Source organism: Cucurbita maxima, unplaced genomic scaffold (genome assembly GCF_002738345.1).
Source record: "Cucurbita maxima cultivar Rimu unplaced genomic scaffold, Cmax_1.0 Cma_Scf00016, whole genome shotgun sequence".
NCBI lineage: Eukaryota > Viridiplantae > Streptophyta > Magnoliopsida > Cucurbitales > Cucurbitaceae > Cucurbita > Cucurbita maxima.
The window spans coordinates 2,024,624-2,041,832 of record NW_019272032.1 but is presented as its reverse complement, the minus strand read 5'-3'; the positions used below and the strand labels follow the sequence as shown (position 1 = coordinate 2,041,832).

At 39.4% G+C, this 17,209-nt stretch overlaps 5 protein-coding genes across 9 annotated transcripts; all 5 read left to right on the top strand.

Moving 5' to 3' along the window:
- The first annotated feature begins 474 nt into the window (after positions 1 to 474).
- On the top strand, positions 475 to 1,747 carry LOC111490747 (delta(12)-oleate desaturase). Its single transcript, XM_023139336.1, has one exon. The coding sequence runs from the start codon at positions 522 to 524 to the stop codon at positions 1,632 to 1,634; it is 1,113 nt and encodes a 370-aa protein (XP_022995104.1). The 5' UTR covers positions 475 to 521; the 3' UTR covers positions 1,635 to 1,747.
- Positions 1,748 to 3,392: 1,645 nt separating this feature from the next.
- On the top strand, positions 3,393 to 8,071 carry LOC111490993. 5 transcript variants are annotated; one of them, XM_023139697.1, is made up of 5 exons: positions 3,393 to 5,301; positions 6,638 to 6,735; positions 6,899 to 6,982; positions 7,274 to 7,573; positions 7,832 to 8,071. In XM_023139697.1, exon 1 carries the CDS (start codon positions 3,679 to 3,681, stop codon positions 5,245 to 5,247), a length of 1,569 nt encoding a protein of 522 aa, XP_022995465.1. In that variant the 5' UTR covers positions 3,393 to 3,678; the 3' UTR covers positions 5,248 to 5,301; positions 6,638 to 6,735; positions 6,899 to 6,982; positions 7,274 to 7,573; positions 7,832 to 8,071. The 5 variants fall into 5 exon arrangements, with proteins under 5 accessions (XP_022995465.1, XP_022995462.1, XP_022995463.1 ...); XM_023139694.1 differs by having other exon boundaries at positions 7,117 to 7,573; XM_023139695.1 differs by having other exon boundaries at positions 6,899 to 7,204.
- A 1,051-nt stretch (positions 8,072 to 9,122) lies between these two features.
- Positions 9,123 to 11,206, top strand: LOC111490835 (peroxidase N). The gene is made up of 4 exons (XM_023139459.1): positions 9,123 to 9,434; positions 9,517 to 9,699; positions 9,776 to 9,941; positions 10,585 to 11,206. The coding sequence occupies exons 1-4, from the start codon at positions 9,210 to 9,212 to the stop codon at positions 11,004 to 11,006; spliced, it is 996 nt and encodes a 331-aa protein (XP_022995227.1). The 5' UTR covers positions 9,123 to 9,209; the 3' UTR covers positions 11,007 to 11,206.
- A 1,348-nt stretch (positions 11,207 to 12,554) lies between these two features.
- LOC111490834 (peroxidase 2-like) lies at positions 12,555 to 13,897 on the top strand. The gene is made up of 3 exons (XM_023139458.1): positions 12,555 to 12,798; positions 12,869 to 13,057; positions 13,133 to 13,897. The coding sequence occupies exons 1-3, from the start codon at positions 12,589 to 12,591 to the stop codon at positions 13,736 to 13,738; spliced, it is 1,005 nt and encodes a 334-aa protein (XP_022995226.1). The 5' UTR covers positions 12,555 to 12,588; the 3' UTR covers positions 13,739 to 13,897.
- Positions 13,898 to 15,851: 1,954 nt separating this feature from the next.
- On the top strand, positions 15,852 to 17,201 carry LOC111490832 (peroxidase 2-like). Its single transcript, XM_023139454.1, has 3 exons — positions 15,852 to 16,097; positions 16,167 to 16,358; positions 16,437 to 17,201. The coding sequence occupies exons 1-3, from the start codon at positions 15,885 to 15,887 to the stop codon at positions 17,028 to 17,030; spliced, it is 999 nt and encodes a 332-aa protein (XP_022995222.1). The 5' UTR covers positions 15,852 to 15,884; the 3' UTR covers positions 17,031 to 17,201.
- Positions 17,202 to 17,209: the final 8 nt, after the last annotated feature.

The following is a 17,209-nucleotide window of genomic DNA, read 5'->3' as shown; positions in this document are numbered from 1 at the left end:
TTTATAATATAAATTATTAATATTTTTTTATATTAATCGCGCAACTTTTATACTCCGATGAATATCAGTCTATTTGATCCATAGTTTTTGTTAATAAATTTTACACCTTTGTAAATAATGCTTTGTTTCCCTTTTTAATCCATAAAATTGATGTCATAAGTTCATATATGTTAGACTTGAATTTCAAAAGACAAAATCGAATTAAAGGTGTCCTCTTTAATCAATGAAAACTTTTATTGAAGGAAGGGTTGAAAATAGACTAGTTTTAAGAATGCTGGCTGGCTCGTGAGACAGCGAAAGGTGTGGTGTTTGAAGATGAATTATGGAAGTTGGCAACCCAAGCTAGTGCTGGCTGGTGAGTCAGTCGAGAACCATTGACGAGTGTTTGGTGTATCAAAAGGCTTCCGAAGATAGCTGCCACGTCTCACAGTGACCTGCGCCTGCTGCTGCTTTTAAATAAACAAGCTCTCAGTGCAAAATTCCGGCACATACCAATACCGATTCCGATACCGATACCTGCCATGGGAGAAAAGGGCACTCATGAGCGAGTTCCTCACGCAAAGCCTCCTTTCACTCTCACCCAAATCAAGAAAGCCATTCCTCCCCACTGCTTCCACCGCTCTCTTCTCCGTTCCTTCACATGCTTACTTTCCGACCTCGCCTCTGTCTCTCTGTTCTTCTACCTCGCCATTGCCTATTTCCCCCTTATCCCCTACCCATTCCCCTACATTGCATGGCCCCTTTACTGGGTTTTCCAAGGCTGCACCCTCACTGGCATTTGGGTCATTGCTCATGAGTGCGGCCACCACGCTTTCTCCGACTACCAATTAATCGACGACACCGTTGGCTTCTTCCTCCACTCTGCTCTCCTCGTCCCCTACTTCTCTTGGAAATACAGTCACCGACGCCACCACTCCAACACCGGCTCCCTCGAACGGGACGAGGTCTTCGTCCCAAAACCCAAATCTCAAGTCCCCTGGTATTCCAAGTATTTCAACAATCCACCAGGGAGGCTAATTTCTCTTATAGCAACACTCACTCTGGGGTGGCCCCTGTACTTGGCCTTCAACGTCTCGGGCCGTCCCTACGACCGTTTGGCGTGCCACTACGATCCCTACGCCCCAATATTCACAAAGAGAGAATGGATTCAAGTTTACATCTCCGATGCGGGGATTTTGGGCATGGCTTTTGTGCTATACCGAATTGCTATGGCGAAAGGGGCGTTTTGGGTCATGCGTATTTACGGAATACCGTTGCTTATCGTGAATGGGTTTTTGGTTTTGATCACGTTTTTGCAGCACACGCACCCTGCGTTGCCGCACTACGATTCTTCGGAATGGAATTGGCTGAGAGGGGCTCTGGCGACTGTGGACAGAGACTATGGGGTACTGAACAGAGTGTTTCATAACATAACGGACACGCATGTGGCTCACCATTTGTTCTCGACGATGCCGCATTATCATGCTAAAGAGGCGACGGAAGCGATAAAGCCAGTACTGGGAGAGTATTATCGGTTCGATAGGACGCCTGTTTTGAAGGCCATTTGGAGGGAGACTAAAGAGTGCGTTTATGTTGAGGCTGATGAGGATGCTAATTCTGAAAAAGGAGTTGTCTGGTACCGTAAGAATTTCTGAGTGAAGATCAAAATGGTGGCAGCTACAAGTTCAATATTAGTATTATTATTTTCCTCTTAAAGTTCTCTGTGTTTGAAGGAAGATAGTGTTCTTGTGAGGATGAACCTTTTGAATATGTCTTTAATGTTTGTAAATCTCTTTATCAGGGCGCTTATGAGGGTATACATTGGCATGCCTACTTGTATGGATACAATCACCCACTCACTCTAACTCGTTACCTATCACCGTCAGTCTCACCGTTTTTAAAACGCGTCTACAAGAAAGAGATTTCATACTTTAATCTATCGCCGTCAATTTCACCGTTTTTAAAACGCGTCTACAAGTGAGAGGTTCTCATATCCTTATAAGGAATGATTTGCGAGATCTTCACTCCACTAGAGTCCAGCGTCCTTGCAGACACACCACCCCATATCTGGCTTAGATACCATGTGTAACAACTCAAATTTACTGCTAGCAGTTAGTTTCACGATTTTAAAACCCTCTACTATAGAAAAAGTCTAAATCCTACTCCGACTAGTGCCTCGCACTGTTCGAAAACTTTATCGCAGTAGATATTATTTTTTTTGGACTTTCCTACTTGAACTTGTTTTTAAGGTTTCCGCCCCTTATCAACCGACAACCAACCAACATGGAATCTCTAACTATAACTAATTTGCCTCAAATGAACATGTGTCAGCTTAAACAAGAACTATGAACAAGTGTTTGGATTCCTTGTCTCATTCTCTATCTATTTGGTCGAGTTCTAGTTATTGAGAACAGATCAAAGAGATGGAGACTGGGAGAGGTGGTGAAGGAATAGAAGAGTCGCATAAGCTGGATCAACATCATGATATCGACATATGTATAAAAATATTAAAGTTGGATGCCTATCAATCTCGACCTCCAAACCATTCCTTGAATGGGAAATTAGTTGATTTCCCTTCCTTCAGACGTTTTCGAATGGTTCGTGTAAAAGAAGTAAGACCTCGAATTATGAATCTCCTATTGTACCTACTATGTAAAATGAAGCTGAAATCTGGGTTCAGCAAGACGCTGCCAACGAAAAATTGGAATGCAGGCATTTCAATTATGAAGGGGCGACAAGAGCCCATGTCATAAAGAAGATGAGTTATATTTTAATTCTCGAACTTTTAAAAATGATTTTAATTATTTTATTTATAATATAATATTATTAAAAAGATAAATAAGGTAGGTGCCTAAAAGATATCATAATTAACCCTCATAAAACTTGAAATGATAGCAAACATCTGAAAGTAAAATGGAATGGAGCATAAATGAACAATGTAGATAGCTCTTTTTGTGATTACTTTTACTCCTAAAGCATATATCTCTAGAAAAAAGGAGACAAAAAAAAGATTATATTTATCACACGACACGAGCACTTAGGCTATAGATAGGCATTATAGATAGATATTGGATGGGACATATAAGAAGATTTCTAAATTTATCTCTTCCAAAATTGGAAGAATTCGGTGGGAATTCTGAAATAATATATAGCCAAATTAGAATTGGGCCTGGGCTTCCAATGTATTGGGTGGAACAGGCCCAGTGATGATAGTCAGGGATGGCAGTTTTGAGAATATGGTAAAAGACGAGGGGAGATTTGTAGTTTGGATCATAATAATAATTAATAAATTCTGATTCCTTTGAAGGAAGAGTATGACACGTGGCATGATGGAATTCCATCTGATGACAAAATCGCAACCGTCCATCTGTCGTCCTGTCTACTCTAAATTCCCTGAGGGGGGCTCCCGAACCGACTCATATGAGTTTCGTCGAGAAATCGAAATCGAAATCGAAATCGGTAAGAGAGTTGAGAGATCCATTTACAATTTCAGAGTAAGAGGAAGACGGAAAATCTATAAAGCCACATAAGGATTTTCTGCACTTCTTGTCTTGAATCTTCTCTCAACAGAGGGGATTCTTAGGGTTAATTCGTTGCGGATATTTTGATTCTTGTTTCTCGTTTGCGATTAGGGCATATTAATTCTCTGGTTCGCGATTAGCGAAATAGCGAGGTAGATCTTATCACGATCACAATCCGATGATAAATCAAGCTCAAATGATTAGTATGAGCCATCCGCAGATGGCAAACCAGCCTCATGCAATCAATCAGTCTCAATCTCAAGTTATGAACCAGCCACCGGTGATCAATCAACCTCAATTTCTGAGCCAAAGCCAGTTAATGAACCATTCTCAGATGATGTCTCAGTCCCAGCCTCAGGGTATGCAGCAGTCCCCGATGATGATGAGTCAATCTCAGTCGCCTATGATGACTGGCAACTATAAGGCATGGGCTCGCCCGCTGCCCCCCTTGGATCCTAACAACAAGTATCGCAGCTTTACGAAGCCTAAGTATGGAAACATGAAGCAGTCGAGGCCAGGGCGTGGAAATTGGAAGGGTAAGGGCGTTGGTGACAAAAGGATAAACAATAGGAGAACGGAAAATCCTGTACCGGGTTCCATAAGCTGTCCAAATAATGCTAGTGGAGGGTATCAACCTCCAAGTCTTCACGAGTTGCAGTCTCAGAATCGTATAAAAGCTCGAAATTTTTACTCAAAAAAGAAGTTCAATAGTAGGTTTGCACCTTATGCGCCTCGGAATACCACGTCTTTTATAATTCGTGCGAAGAAGTCTGGTGGAATCGCTTCCCTTGTGTCCCCTTGTCCCGTAACACCAGCTGTGCTTCCTACTCCAATGTTCTCCCCTTCGAGGGAGGCGTTGGGTGATATGGCCAAGGAGGAGTGGGGCGTTGATGGTTATGGATCAATGAAAGGATTGATAAGGCTTCGAGGGTCTGAGAATAAGGCGGAAGTGCATGAAGAGGAAGAAGAGGAAGGTGGTGGTGGGTCGAGTGATAGTGAAGTGGAGGAACATCTAGAGGTAGAACGTAAATTGGACCATGATTTGAGCCGATTTGAGATGATATATCAGAACTATGGAGTAGAGTATAATAATTGTTTGGAAAATAGGGTCGATGATCAGGATAGCCACATAGCTCAGTTGGAGGAGGAGAACTTGACGCTGAAGGAGAGACTTTTTCTTATGGAGAGAGAGCTTGTTGAGTTGAGGAGGAAGTTGCAACATCTCGAGGGGCAAAACCCAGTTGTTGATGATGTGAATGAGGAGGTAGTGGATAACGTGTCTGAGAATGAAAGTGATGGAGGGTTGGAGATGGAATACGTATCTGAGATTAGACCAAACCAAGATGTTGATGGTGGTTCTAAGGGGGGCGATGAAAAGGTGTTCGAGATTGAGGGTGAGGAGAAATGTGTAGGGGAAGATTTTACTAGTGGGACAGAGGTTGAAGAGAAATACATAGTGAAGGATGAAATGGTGAAAGAATCAGATGAGCAGCTACCTGAAGACGAAGTAGCGAAAGACGAAGAAATGAAGGGTGAACTTGCATCTGGAAAGGTAAATGAATGCGAGGATATGGACGAAAATTTTGGTAATGTTTTGCACTCGGATTCAGGGACTGGAAATGAAGCCATGGTCAATGATGAAGAACAGCAGAACAAAATTGTACCTGTAAACATAGTTGCAGATGTAAAGTGTACTAACAGTGAAGAGTCAAAGGAGGATTCTGTAACAGGACACGACTGTTGTTAAGGATAGGCTTCCTTCGAGAGAAGTGCTTGCATAACTGATTAATTTTGTGTAAACGTAAGCCACTTTCCTGGACAGGCGCTTTCTCGGAATTCCGTTGTTACCTTTATCTTCTGCAGCTTCTGGCTACATACTTCTGACTGATATTTTTCTTTAGAACCTTTATTTCTCGTTGGAAACAGCTGATGTTTCTTAATCAAGTCTGCTTGTTGTTTAGCTTAACTCTCAGGTCTTTTGTGTTAGATTCTAGGTTTTATATCTTTTGGTGTAATATACTCTGTAGTAAACGTGATGGTTTAATCTGCTGAAGATGCTAGCTTGTGTTTTATCCCTCTTTTATTAAATTTATAAATCTATACATCTATTTTCCAGCATTTTTTTAAAAATCAAGTTATCAAAGAATCAGTGTGTCAATTAAATTCGTTGAGATTGGGATGGAGGATTTGGATAATCTTTTTTTATGAAGATCATAGAAGTTCTCTTTCTTTATTGAGAAATGTGGGCTAGAAGTAAATGAAATCCCTCCTTATTCTCCAACTATTGTAAGATAGCGTTCATTTGGTTGTCTCATGGCCTTTTTGAAGGGTTTTCTTTTTCGTCTTGTTTGTGGGTTCTTGAGCTTTTGGTGTTTGTAGGGGTCTATTGGCGGGGTTTTCAATGGGTCCTCGTTGTGGCGGCAGCTTTTGGTGTTCTCCTCCCCAGCCTGGTGGACACCAGTTTGGCGGGATTTGCTTGTAGAATTAGGAATCTATAGTAGTTGGGGTTTTGGTTTTGTCTTAGGGTTCCATGGTTGTGATGATTTTGACGTTTTCTCACAATTTAAATTTCAAAGGTCTCCTGGGGTTGAAGGTTGAGGCAGTCATAGTCAGCACTTTTCTGTGGCTTTCCCTTTGAATTTTGTTTTATATTGGTTTAGTTCTCTTTTGCTTGGTGAAGTGTGGGCTCTTCATCAAACATTCTTTGTTTCAGTTTATGTGGAGTTTGTTTCGGCTTTAAAGAATCTTAGAAAGCATGTTTCTCGTTGAGCTAGTCTACTTTGAATCCGTTTTTCATGCTTTATTTCTTCTTAGATTTTATAAGTTTTGTGGGCATTCAGCAGGCGAGCATTAGTTGGTTGATTTCCTTTTGGTGGTGGTGGTAGCATTTTGTGAACATAAGTAAATCAAAGTTCGTACAATTTGTATGAGCTTCTTTTCAACTTCTGTTACTCTTGATATTCATCTTTATCATTTTTATGGGTGAGTTACATTTTTTTCAAGCAAAGACTTAGTGTATTCTTCTCGAATTGGCCTCCCATCTCGGGATTCTGGATTTCTTGTATCTGTCTCGGTTTGTGGATATTGGTAAAATTGGAACTAACAGTTTCCTGTGTTCTTGAAAATTTGGTTGCTAGAGGCTGAACAGGTCACTTTGAAGGAATGATTGAAAGGTATATCAGATGCGTGATTTTCATGCATGATGCATTTGCCGTTTGGGAAATGAGCTGTCGATGTAAGCTTACTTCTGATGTAGTTGCTTGGTTGAATAGACGGCCATGAAAGCATTTGTGACCTTGTCGTGCAGTTCTTAGTTTAATAATTGGTAACAAGCAGAATTTCGTTGAGAGGGCCTTAGTCTTTTATTATTCTTTTAATGTAATAATAGTCCTTTTCAGATCTTTGGCGCTCGGGCAGTGGCATTCAAGTGTAACTCTTCTTTGGCTGGTGGATTTGTCCTCACCATCCAAGATCGTACGGAGGTGCCTGTGCTTGTTGTCATATTTTATCTCACCCGTAATGAAATTAGTATTATTATTGATTACACTTGAAATTAGCTCAACCAATCATCAAAGTTCACCTCTGTTTATGTACTTTTTTTGTTGCGATTTTGAAGTTTGGCTATGCCAGCTGCAAGTGAAAAGTGCGCTCGGGAGGTTTTTTAACCTGATTTTGACGAGCCCTGAAGGAAAAAAAAAAAAAGAGTATGGATTTGGGGTGATGAATTTGATATTCATGATTTTTATTGATATCTTCAACTTGATGAAATACAGATAGTGAGGACGCCAAGAGCATCTCTTAATGCATGGTTTTTCACCTCATGGGCATCCTCTTGTTGACAAGTAATTCCCAAATCTGCTTCATTTTGCCGACCCGTTGATGAACAAATAAGATGTTATGCTAGCCCCCTGTGGTTCTCAGCTTCCCATCATTGTTCTAAACATAATCTGGCAAGTTGATCAACTGTGTAATAACCACCGTTGAAAAGAGCAACCAAATTTAGGGATATCTTACAGAAGTTGGAGCTCTAACCGGCTCTCCATTTCCACACGGTTTCAAAACAGGCATCCATGGTAACATCGTGTGTTGTCTCCAGATTTCCTTTTCCTCTAGAAATTGCTATCAGAAAGTTTTGACTTGCATCCGTTTTCTTTTGCAACATAAATGTGGTGCACATACACTATTATAATGGTTCTGTATGTTCTTAGCAATTGCCAAATCAACTCGAGAAATCTTTAGTACGTTAGGCATAGAGAAGATTCAAATGTCTATACCCTCTACTTCAGAAATAGAGGAAGGTGAAGAACTAATTTACTTTGTTTCCTCTTCAGATGCGGAGGTTCCCGGAGGGAGACAAATATTGGGTGTTCAAACAGCCCTTTGCTTCATCTCCAAAAGTCTGAATGGTAGAGGATATGGCACCTTAAAAGGAAAAGAACGCCTTTGCCATCAGTAATAGCTTCTAAACTGTCTTTCATATATATACATATATATACACATACATACCTTGACATTTTAATTTACCCATATCCCCTGTTTTAAAAAAGAAGAATTTTATCGAATTTTCACACTCTACATAACTACATAGGTCACTACATAGTCGTATGTGGTTTGAGTCTCTCGAAAAGTGGGTCTTTCACTCAGTTGGAGCATATTTAACTTTCCTAAAAGGCTTGCTATTCTCTGGTGTGGGTTTCTTCTCTTTATTTCTTAAGTTTATTACCTAAATGATGTTTATACAACTTACCCCAACTTATGGCCTGTCTCTGCCACTTGCCACCTCGGCAAGGTGCATCTAGCGTCCCATGACTTTCTTCGATAGAGAGGCAATTCTCACTTTCAAATTGTGAGATTCCACGTTGGTTGAAGAGTGGAATAAAATGTTTCTTATAGGGGTGTGGAAGTCTCTCATTAGTAAACGCGTTTTAAAATCTTGAGAGGAAGCACTTGAAGGAAAAGTTTTGAGAGGACAATATCGACTAGTAGTAGACCTGAGTTATTACACAAACAAACCTTTTCATCTCTTATCCCTAGAGAATAGGTCACTTATCAAGATCGGGCAGACAACTCAAAAATATTCTCATACCAATTCGTTAATGATTTGTGAACTGATAAACTTGAATGATTAAACCGGTGGAAGCAGCGACTAAAAAAAATCTACCGATCAACTGCCGCTCAATCTTCCCTTCAATGTTTTAGTTCCTTTTTTTCTCTGTTTTTTTAAAACATGCTTTTGTTTCTTCAATTTCCTAACACATTTCAATGTATATCCCATACATCCTCACAGTGTCCACTAAGCATGCACCAAACTATAAACAAAAGAAGCAAAAAGCAAAACATCAAGTTGTACCATTTGACATCAACAGATGCGTACTCTTCTTTGTAAGCTCGCCTCACGTACCTCCAAACTTTTAAGCCTAAAATAATCTCTGTAGTGGGCGATATGCTTCTCAATTATAGTGATTGTGCATGCACTCGAGTTTGCATGCCCAAACGTGCTTTACCCACCTACTAAAAGCTACTCCACGTTGTTGCATGAAACTAAATAATATGCATTCCACCATTCTCAATCTTCTACCAATCCCTTATTGCTCCTTATCTCGGCCGCCCATGCATCACAAACAACCCAAATTAAACTATAGTTGATCACACTATAAATTAAGCCCCTTCATCACTTAGGGAATCACAATTTGTGTGAGAGTTGTAGCCATGGAAGCCTCCAGCTGCAGATTAAAGGGTCGTTTTGCTTTGCTTATGATCGTTTTTCTCATGCTGTGTGGTGCCACAAGGGCACAGCTAACCGTGGATTTCTACAAGAGTTCATGTCCAAACCTTCTCAGAATCGTGAGAAGAGAAGTCGTGAAAGCTATAAAGAGCGAGATGAGAACGGCAGCTTCACTCCTTCGCTTGCACTTCCACGACTGCTTTGTTAATGTAAACACGCACTTTTTAAGCACAGTGTTTTAAACAATATATTGTAATGATTTTTGTAGTTTTGTGTTTTCAAACGAGACAGGGTTGTGACGGATCAGTGCTGTTGGATGGAAGTGATGGGGAGCAATTTGCACTTCCCAACATCAATTCTCTTAGACGGCTTGAAGTTATTGATTCAATCAAAAGCGCGGTGGAGAATTCTTGTAGCGGAGTTGTGTCATGTGCTGATATATTAACCTTAGCTGCTAGAGACTCTGTTCTCTTGGTAATATTAACAAATTGAATGAGAAGAAATGAATAAAACTAGTGTGTTCTTTGTTGATACGTTGAAGATTTTGCAGAGTGGAGGACCAACATGGAAGGTTTTACTGGGGAGAAGAGATGGATTGGTGGCCAACAAAACTGGAGCAGATAAGGGACTGCCCGCTCCATTTGAGAACATTGATGGTATCCTCAAGAAGTTCACTGATGTTGGCCTTGATCTCACCGACGTCGTTGCTTTATCTGGTGCGTAAACATTGTTGAGGATGGTTGGGAGGGAGTCCCACAATAATCATGAGTTTATAAGTAATGAATACATCTCCGTTGGTACGAGTCTTTTTGGGAAAACCTAAAGGAAAACCATGAGAGCTTATACTCAAAGTGGACAATATCATATACCATTATGGAGAGTCGTAATTTCTAACATAGTATCATAGTCGTACTCTTAAGTTAGTCATGTTAATAGAATCCTCAAATGTCAAACAAAGAAGTTGTGAGCCTCGAAAGTGTAGTCAAAAGTGATCTATGTGTCGAATAAAAGGTATATTTTGTTCGAGGACTCCAAAGAAGGAGTCGAGACTCGATTAAGGGGAGATTGTTCGAGGATTTCATAAGCCTCAAGAAAAGCTCTATAGTGTACTTTGTTCAAGAGGAGGCTTGTTGGGAAGGAGTCCCACAATGATCATAGGTTTATAAGTAATTAATGCATCTCCATTGGTATGAGTCATTTCGAGAAAATCCTGAGGTAAAACCATGAAAGTTTATGTTCAAGGTGGAAAGTATCATATCATTATGGAGAGTCGTGATTTCTAATAAACGTATACACCAAAATGGGATTGATTGATAGTAAAGATAGGATTTTTAATGATATGATTGATTTTGGTAGCAGGAGCCCACACAATTGGGTTTGCAAGGTGTGCGATGTTCAACAATAGGCTATTCAACTTCTCAGGGAGTGGGTCGCCAGACCCCACCATGGAGAGCAGAATGGTGTCGGATCTGCAGGCGTTATGCCCTCTCACCGACGATGGCAACAAGACCACAGTGCTTGATAGGAACTCTACGGATTTATTTGACAACCATTACTACAAGAACTTGCTCAACCAAAAGGGGCTGTTGGAATCAGACCAAATTCTGTTCTCCAGCGCTGCAGCTCAAAGCAGCACAAAAAGCTTGGTGGAAGATTACAGCTCAAACACGACGCGTTTCTTTGAAGACTTTGTAAGGGCCATGATCAAGATGGGGAACATAAGCCCACTCACGGGCTCTAATGGAGAGATCCGAAAGAACTGTAGAGTGGTTAATTCCTAAGAATATAGATTCCCTTCCCTTGTATGAATAAATTAAAACTTTTAAGTAGAGCTTATTGGGTGCTTCACCACTTAATTAGAACCTATCAACTCATTATAAGGTTTACTAGGACATGATGGCATCTCGAGCATCGAACTATTAGTTGTCTCCACAGTTTGCTCAGATATACTTGTTAAAATTTAAACTATCTTTATGTTTAATATCTCTCGAACATCCCTCCATTTAGATAACATTGTCCTAGAAATCTTATTCTCAAAAGAAAATGCCCCATGGTTGCACATACAATGACGCACGGAGACCTGTGGCTGGTGAAGCGCTAACATCATGCTTCACTTTTATGACCATGAACGTCCAAATGGCAAGGAGTCATGGTTACAACAAAATCTTGACTTTCAAGGGGTACCTCCATTAAGTTTGTCTTTTAACACCATTAACGACACTGTTGCTTCAAATCTTACTTGGGTTTTAGCTAACATTCTCACACATTCTTCTTGATCTATGAAATGATGCACGGTCCTCTTTTTGGCCCTTGACATTGTCCAACAGACTATATACTCACGTGTTATCATTACGCTTATCCATAATACGAGATTCACAATTATTCATGATTGCAACACCAATCTCTTAAAAAAATTCTCAAAAGAATATCCATTTATAGGTTAGGTACAATGATGATACGAAAAATACATTTATATAATCGTAGGGTAAGAAAAATAATGGAGGGTCACATATATTTAAAACCAAACCTTCACCATTATTTTTCATAAAACCCTTTTTCTTGTTCTTCTTCATAAACACCATTGTTTTTCATATTTTCAAACATTTCTTCCATGAAAATTGCAGACCCTCACAAATATTATATACTATTTCTTCATCATCCAAACATGTGCTTCTCTTCTTTTCTCCTCACACAGACATAGACATGGAAAGATGCCTTACAACCTTAAATATATATTTTTTTAATATAATTGAGATCTTGAAACAAATACATATTATTTAATATTAAACGGATAACCTTAAATATATCAAATAGGTTTAAAAACAAAATTATTTTTAAAAAATCATCATTATATATATATATATATATTAAAACAAGAAAATGGGACCCACCAATATCCAAAAATTAAATTATTTTTAATATATTGAGTTAGGTGAGCTGCCTCGCCTTTCTCGAGTGCTGTGGACTACACACTCCCAAAATTTTCTTTTTCTTTTTCTTTTTCTTTATTCTAAAATATATTAACCAAATATTAATTTTTTTAAAAATTAGTTAGTGGGTTTGCCCTCTTTCTTTTGTATTATATTATATAATACTTCAAGATAAAAATAATTTATACATATATATATATATATATATATAAACCGGGAGGAAATAAGTATAATTTTTAAAAATAAAATAGTAAAAAAAAAACTTATAATTAAACGTTTGATTCTTTGTTGTTTTCATTTGGGATTTGTAGTCGCCCACTAGAGTAGACCAATGCCTTGGCCGCCCCACGTGGCTTCATACGCATACTCTGCTCCAAATTATCTATAAAATGGAACCTCCATTAGCCATCATCCCCCCACACACACCAACAAAATGGCTTCTAACTCCACACTCTTAGCCTTCCTCTGCTTGGTGGGTTTGATGGTGGGAGCCTCTCTGGCTCAGCTAAATCCTTCCTTCTACGCCAAATCATGTCCTAATTTACCTAAAATTGTGAATGGCGTAGTCGCAAATGCTCTACGAACCGATGCTCGAGCCGGAGCTAAACTCATTCGCTTCCACTTCCACGACTGCTTCGTTAACGTAAAAACTAATCTTTAGCTATATCAAAATTTGATATTTTTGTGAGTTTAAATGTGGGTAATAATTGCAGGGGTGTGATGCGTCTGTTTTGCTTGAGAATGCACCTGGCATCGACAGTGAACTAGACGCCCCTGGAAATCAAGGCATTCAAGGTCTTAACATCATTGACGACATCAAATCTGCTGTCGAAAAGGCTTGCCCACGTACTGTCTCCTGTGCTGACATTTTGACCATTGCCTCTAGAGAATCTGTCGTTCTGGTAACTAATAAAAATCTGATCTTTACTCATCTTCTCGAGAACCCTTAATGAACAGAGTAATTTATGTGTTTGAAGGCTGGTGGGCCGAGCTGGATTGTGCCATTGGGACGAAGAGACAGCCGAACAGCCAATAAGGAGGGAGCCACCAACAACCTCGCCAGCCCCTTTGAAGACCTCGATGGACTCAAAGCCAAGTTCTCTGTTTTCGGCCTCGACTCCACTGATCTTGTTGCTCTGTCCGGAGCACATACATTTGGGCGTTCAAGATGCGCGTTTTTCAGCCATCGTTTCGCGAATTTCAACGGCACCAACAGGCCAGATCCGACACTAGACCCAGCTTACAGAGAGCAACTCCGGAGGGTTTGTTCTAGCTCAGAGACACGAGCCAATTTTGACCCGACAACGCCAGACAAATTTGACAAGAACTATTACACCAATCTTCAGGGGCTTCGAGGGCTTCTTCAGAGCGATCAAGAACTGTTCTCGACTCGGGGGGCTGACACGGTGGCGATTGTGAACCGTTTCGCGAAAAGCCAAGATGAGTTCTTTAAAAGTTTTGGTCGGTCTATGATCAAAATGGGCAACATTAGCCCTTTAACTGGAAAGAAAGGAGAAATTAGATTGAACTGTCGGAGGGTTAATTCTCCACCAAGGGCCGATGAGGGGCATGATGTTATGTAAGATTGGTGGCGTTTTAAGTGCAGAGTTTGAGATGGAGAGGTTTTTGAATGTTGTTTTTAAGTTTGTGTATGTTTTGTTGTGTTGTGGTGTAAGTTTAAGATAATGTATGAAGTTTGAAAAATAGTTTTAATATGTGATATCGGAGTAAGAGAAGTAAGACGCTGCGTGCTCCAACTTGTCTTATAAAATCTTCATAAAAACAAAAATGTGAGTAAGCAACGTGGGAGACTATACTTTCGATGCTGCATCTCATGACTTTGATGCTCAATATTGTCCAGCGGAGACCGTATACTTTGCTAGATATTGTCCATTTTGGTTGGCCCGTTACGTATACTCGCCATCCTCACGATTTTAAAACATATTTACTATGAGGTCCTAGATCAGTTGGAGAGGAGAATGAAACATCTCGTAATAGGCCATAGCGGACAATATCTACTGTGGTGGGCCTCGAGCGGTTATAAATGGTATTAGAGTCAAACACCGAATGGTATGCTAGCAAGGACGCTGACCCCTAAGGGGTGGGCTATGAGGTCTTATGTCAGTTGAAGATGGGAATTAAACATTACTTATATGGGTGTGGAAACATTTTCCTAATAGACACGTTTTAAGACCATGTGGTTGACAGCGACACGTTTTAAGACGGTAAGGCTGACAGTGACGCATTTTAAAACTGTGAGGCTAACAACAACACGTTTTAAGACTGTCAGGCTGACAATATATATATATATATATATTGAGGCAGCTTCGTGGATCCTACGTGGCTATCTCGACCGTTCTTTGACGCTCCACATGTGACGCCATCCAACGGAGACTTCAAAACCCTTACAAAGTAAAATGTCCATATTACCCTTACTGACCCTCATATTAAAACCATATAAAAAGATTTTTCAAAAGCATGAATTGAATTCGTCAAATGAAACGTGATTTGACTGACTCGATCGGATAAAGGGGAGGTGGGGACCATAAAAAAAACAAGACTTTCTGTGTTTATTATTTAAATAATTAAATTAGTCATACCAATCAGCTACCGTCACGTGTCCAACACGCGTATCCCTCCGCCTTTTCCTGTATAAATATTTCAATATATCATTTTAGTTCCACGCTTAATTAACTTAAACTATTTATATTTTCATTAAAACCTTAATAATTTTTATTTTTATTTTTCTTGATAGTTTATATTCATATATAATAATGGGTTGGTTTAGATTACATTATCCTGAAAGGAAAAAAAAAAAAAAAAAAAAAAACTTTTGACCAATAGGATAATGGTTGGAATTTAATTCTGATTGAATAAGTAAGCTTAATATTTTGGAGAGTTGACTAAAAAAATTAAAAAAAAAAAAAAAAAAAAAAAACTTTTGACCAATAGGATAATGGTTGGAATTTAATTCTGATTGAATAAGTAAGCTTAATATTTTGGAGAGTTGACTAAAAAAATTAAAAAAAAAAAAAAAAGCAAATAAAGTCCGATTAAAATTTTAAATTTTAAATAAAACCATTTTTTAAAACAATAATTATGCTTAAATCAATATTACTTGTAAAAAAATCCATGGGCAGTTTTAGTCAAAGAATAGATGACAAAGATAATATTAAGTTTTAAAAAATTGTTCTTAGATGTTTCTTAAATTAAAAAAAAAAAAAGAAAAAAACAAAGTAGATAAATTGACATTATTATGAAATTATTTGAAATAATAAGTATTAGATACTTAATCCTAATAAACAAATAATATAATTAAAATATAAATAGATATTTGAACCATGTCTCCTTATACTATATACTTACATTAATGTATGACAAAGTTTTCAATTGAATGATTAATATATAAGTGGCAATAATTGTAGACTACAAGCAAAATGATGGATATTCTTAATAAGATGTATAACTTGTAGTATTTTATATTATATATAGGGGAAAACATTTTCCTCAAAAAACCATTAAACTAGTGCAAATTGAAAATTAATTTAATCATAAGATGAGAATGACCCAATAGCAAACCGTAATCTGAAATTTCAAAATTTTAGATTTAATTAAGTGGAATAATTAATGAAAATAATAACCTTGAATTCATCGCAAGCTTGTCGTCCAAGCTCATGGCTGTGTATAAAAAAGGAACCCCCTTTCCACTATCTTCACAAAACCAAAACAATGGCTTCCCCTAAACTTGCAGCATTTGTTGTTGCGGCGGTGGGTTTGATGCTGGCCGGGGCCTCTCACGCTCAGCTCAATCCCTTCTTCTACACCTTCACATGCCCTCAGCTGCCTTTTATTGTTCTCAACCAGGTCTCTACAGCTCTTGAAACCGATGATCGAGCAGCTGCCAAGCTCATTCGCCTCCACTTTCACGACTGCTTTGCCAATGTATAGTTTCAATTTTGGTACTTTCTAATTTTGACGAGAAAACCCGAAATAATGTTTTTGGATGTGCAGGGGTGTGACGGGTCTGTGCTACTGGAGAACGTGCCCGACGTCATCGACAGTGAACTAAACGCAGGTGCCAACAATGGGATCCAAGGGCTGGATATTGTGGACAACATCAAAGCAGCCGTTGAAAGCTCTTGCCCTGGCGTTGTGTCCTGCGCTGACATCTTAGCCCTGGCTTCTCAAGTTTCTGTTGTATTGGTAAGCTATCAAGATCGACCCAATCTCCAAAATTGTGAATTTTCTTGAATGAAATAAACAATTTGTGACTTTTGATAGTCTGGCGGGCCAGCCTGGGTGGTTCTACTGGGAAGAAGAGACAGCAGAGTAGCAAACAGAGCCGCAGCAGAGGATCTTCCGAGTCCGTTCGAAACTCTGGATATACTGAAATCGAAATTCAAGGCGTTTGGGCTTGATTCTAGAGACCTTGTGACGCTTTCAGGAGCGCACACGTTCGGTCGATCCAGGTGCTTTTTCTTCACGGGAAGGTTCGACAACTTCAACAACACCGGCCTCCCAGACCCGACTCTGGATGCTGCTTACAGAGAGCAGCTTCGTCAAGCATGCACCACACCAACAACACGAGTGAACTTTGATCCCGTGACACCAGACATATTCGACAAAAACTACTACACCAATCTTCAAAACCTGAAAGGACTTCTCCAAAGTGATCAAGAGCTTTTCTCCACTCCTGGGGCTGATACCACTGCCATTGTCAACGAGTTCGCCGCCAGCCAGCTTCGATTCTTTATTCAATTTGGGAATTCCATGATCAAATTGGGGAACCTCATGCCTCCACCTGGGACACCATCGGAGGTGCGATTGAAGTGTAGGCTGCTCAACCCATCCAGTGCTGCCCGTGATGTTATGTAACTTGGTGTGCACCAATGTAATGTGTGTGTATGTGTTTAATGAAATAAGCTAATTGGGTTTGGACTTCGTGGTTGTTATTGTCTGCGTTCATTAATTCCGCTGTGTGGAATTAGTCAACTATGATTATTTGTATTACATTCCTCACATGCTTATCCATGCCTTGAAAACCAATGTTCTCC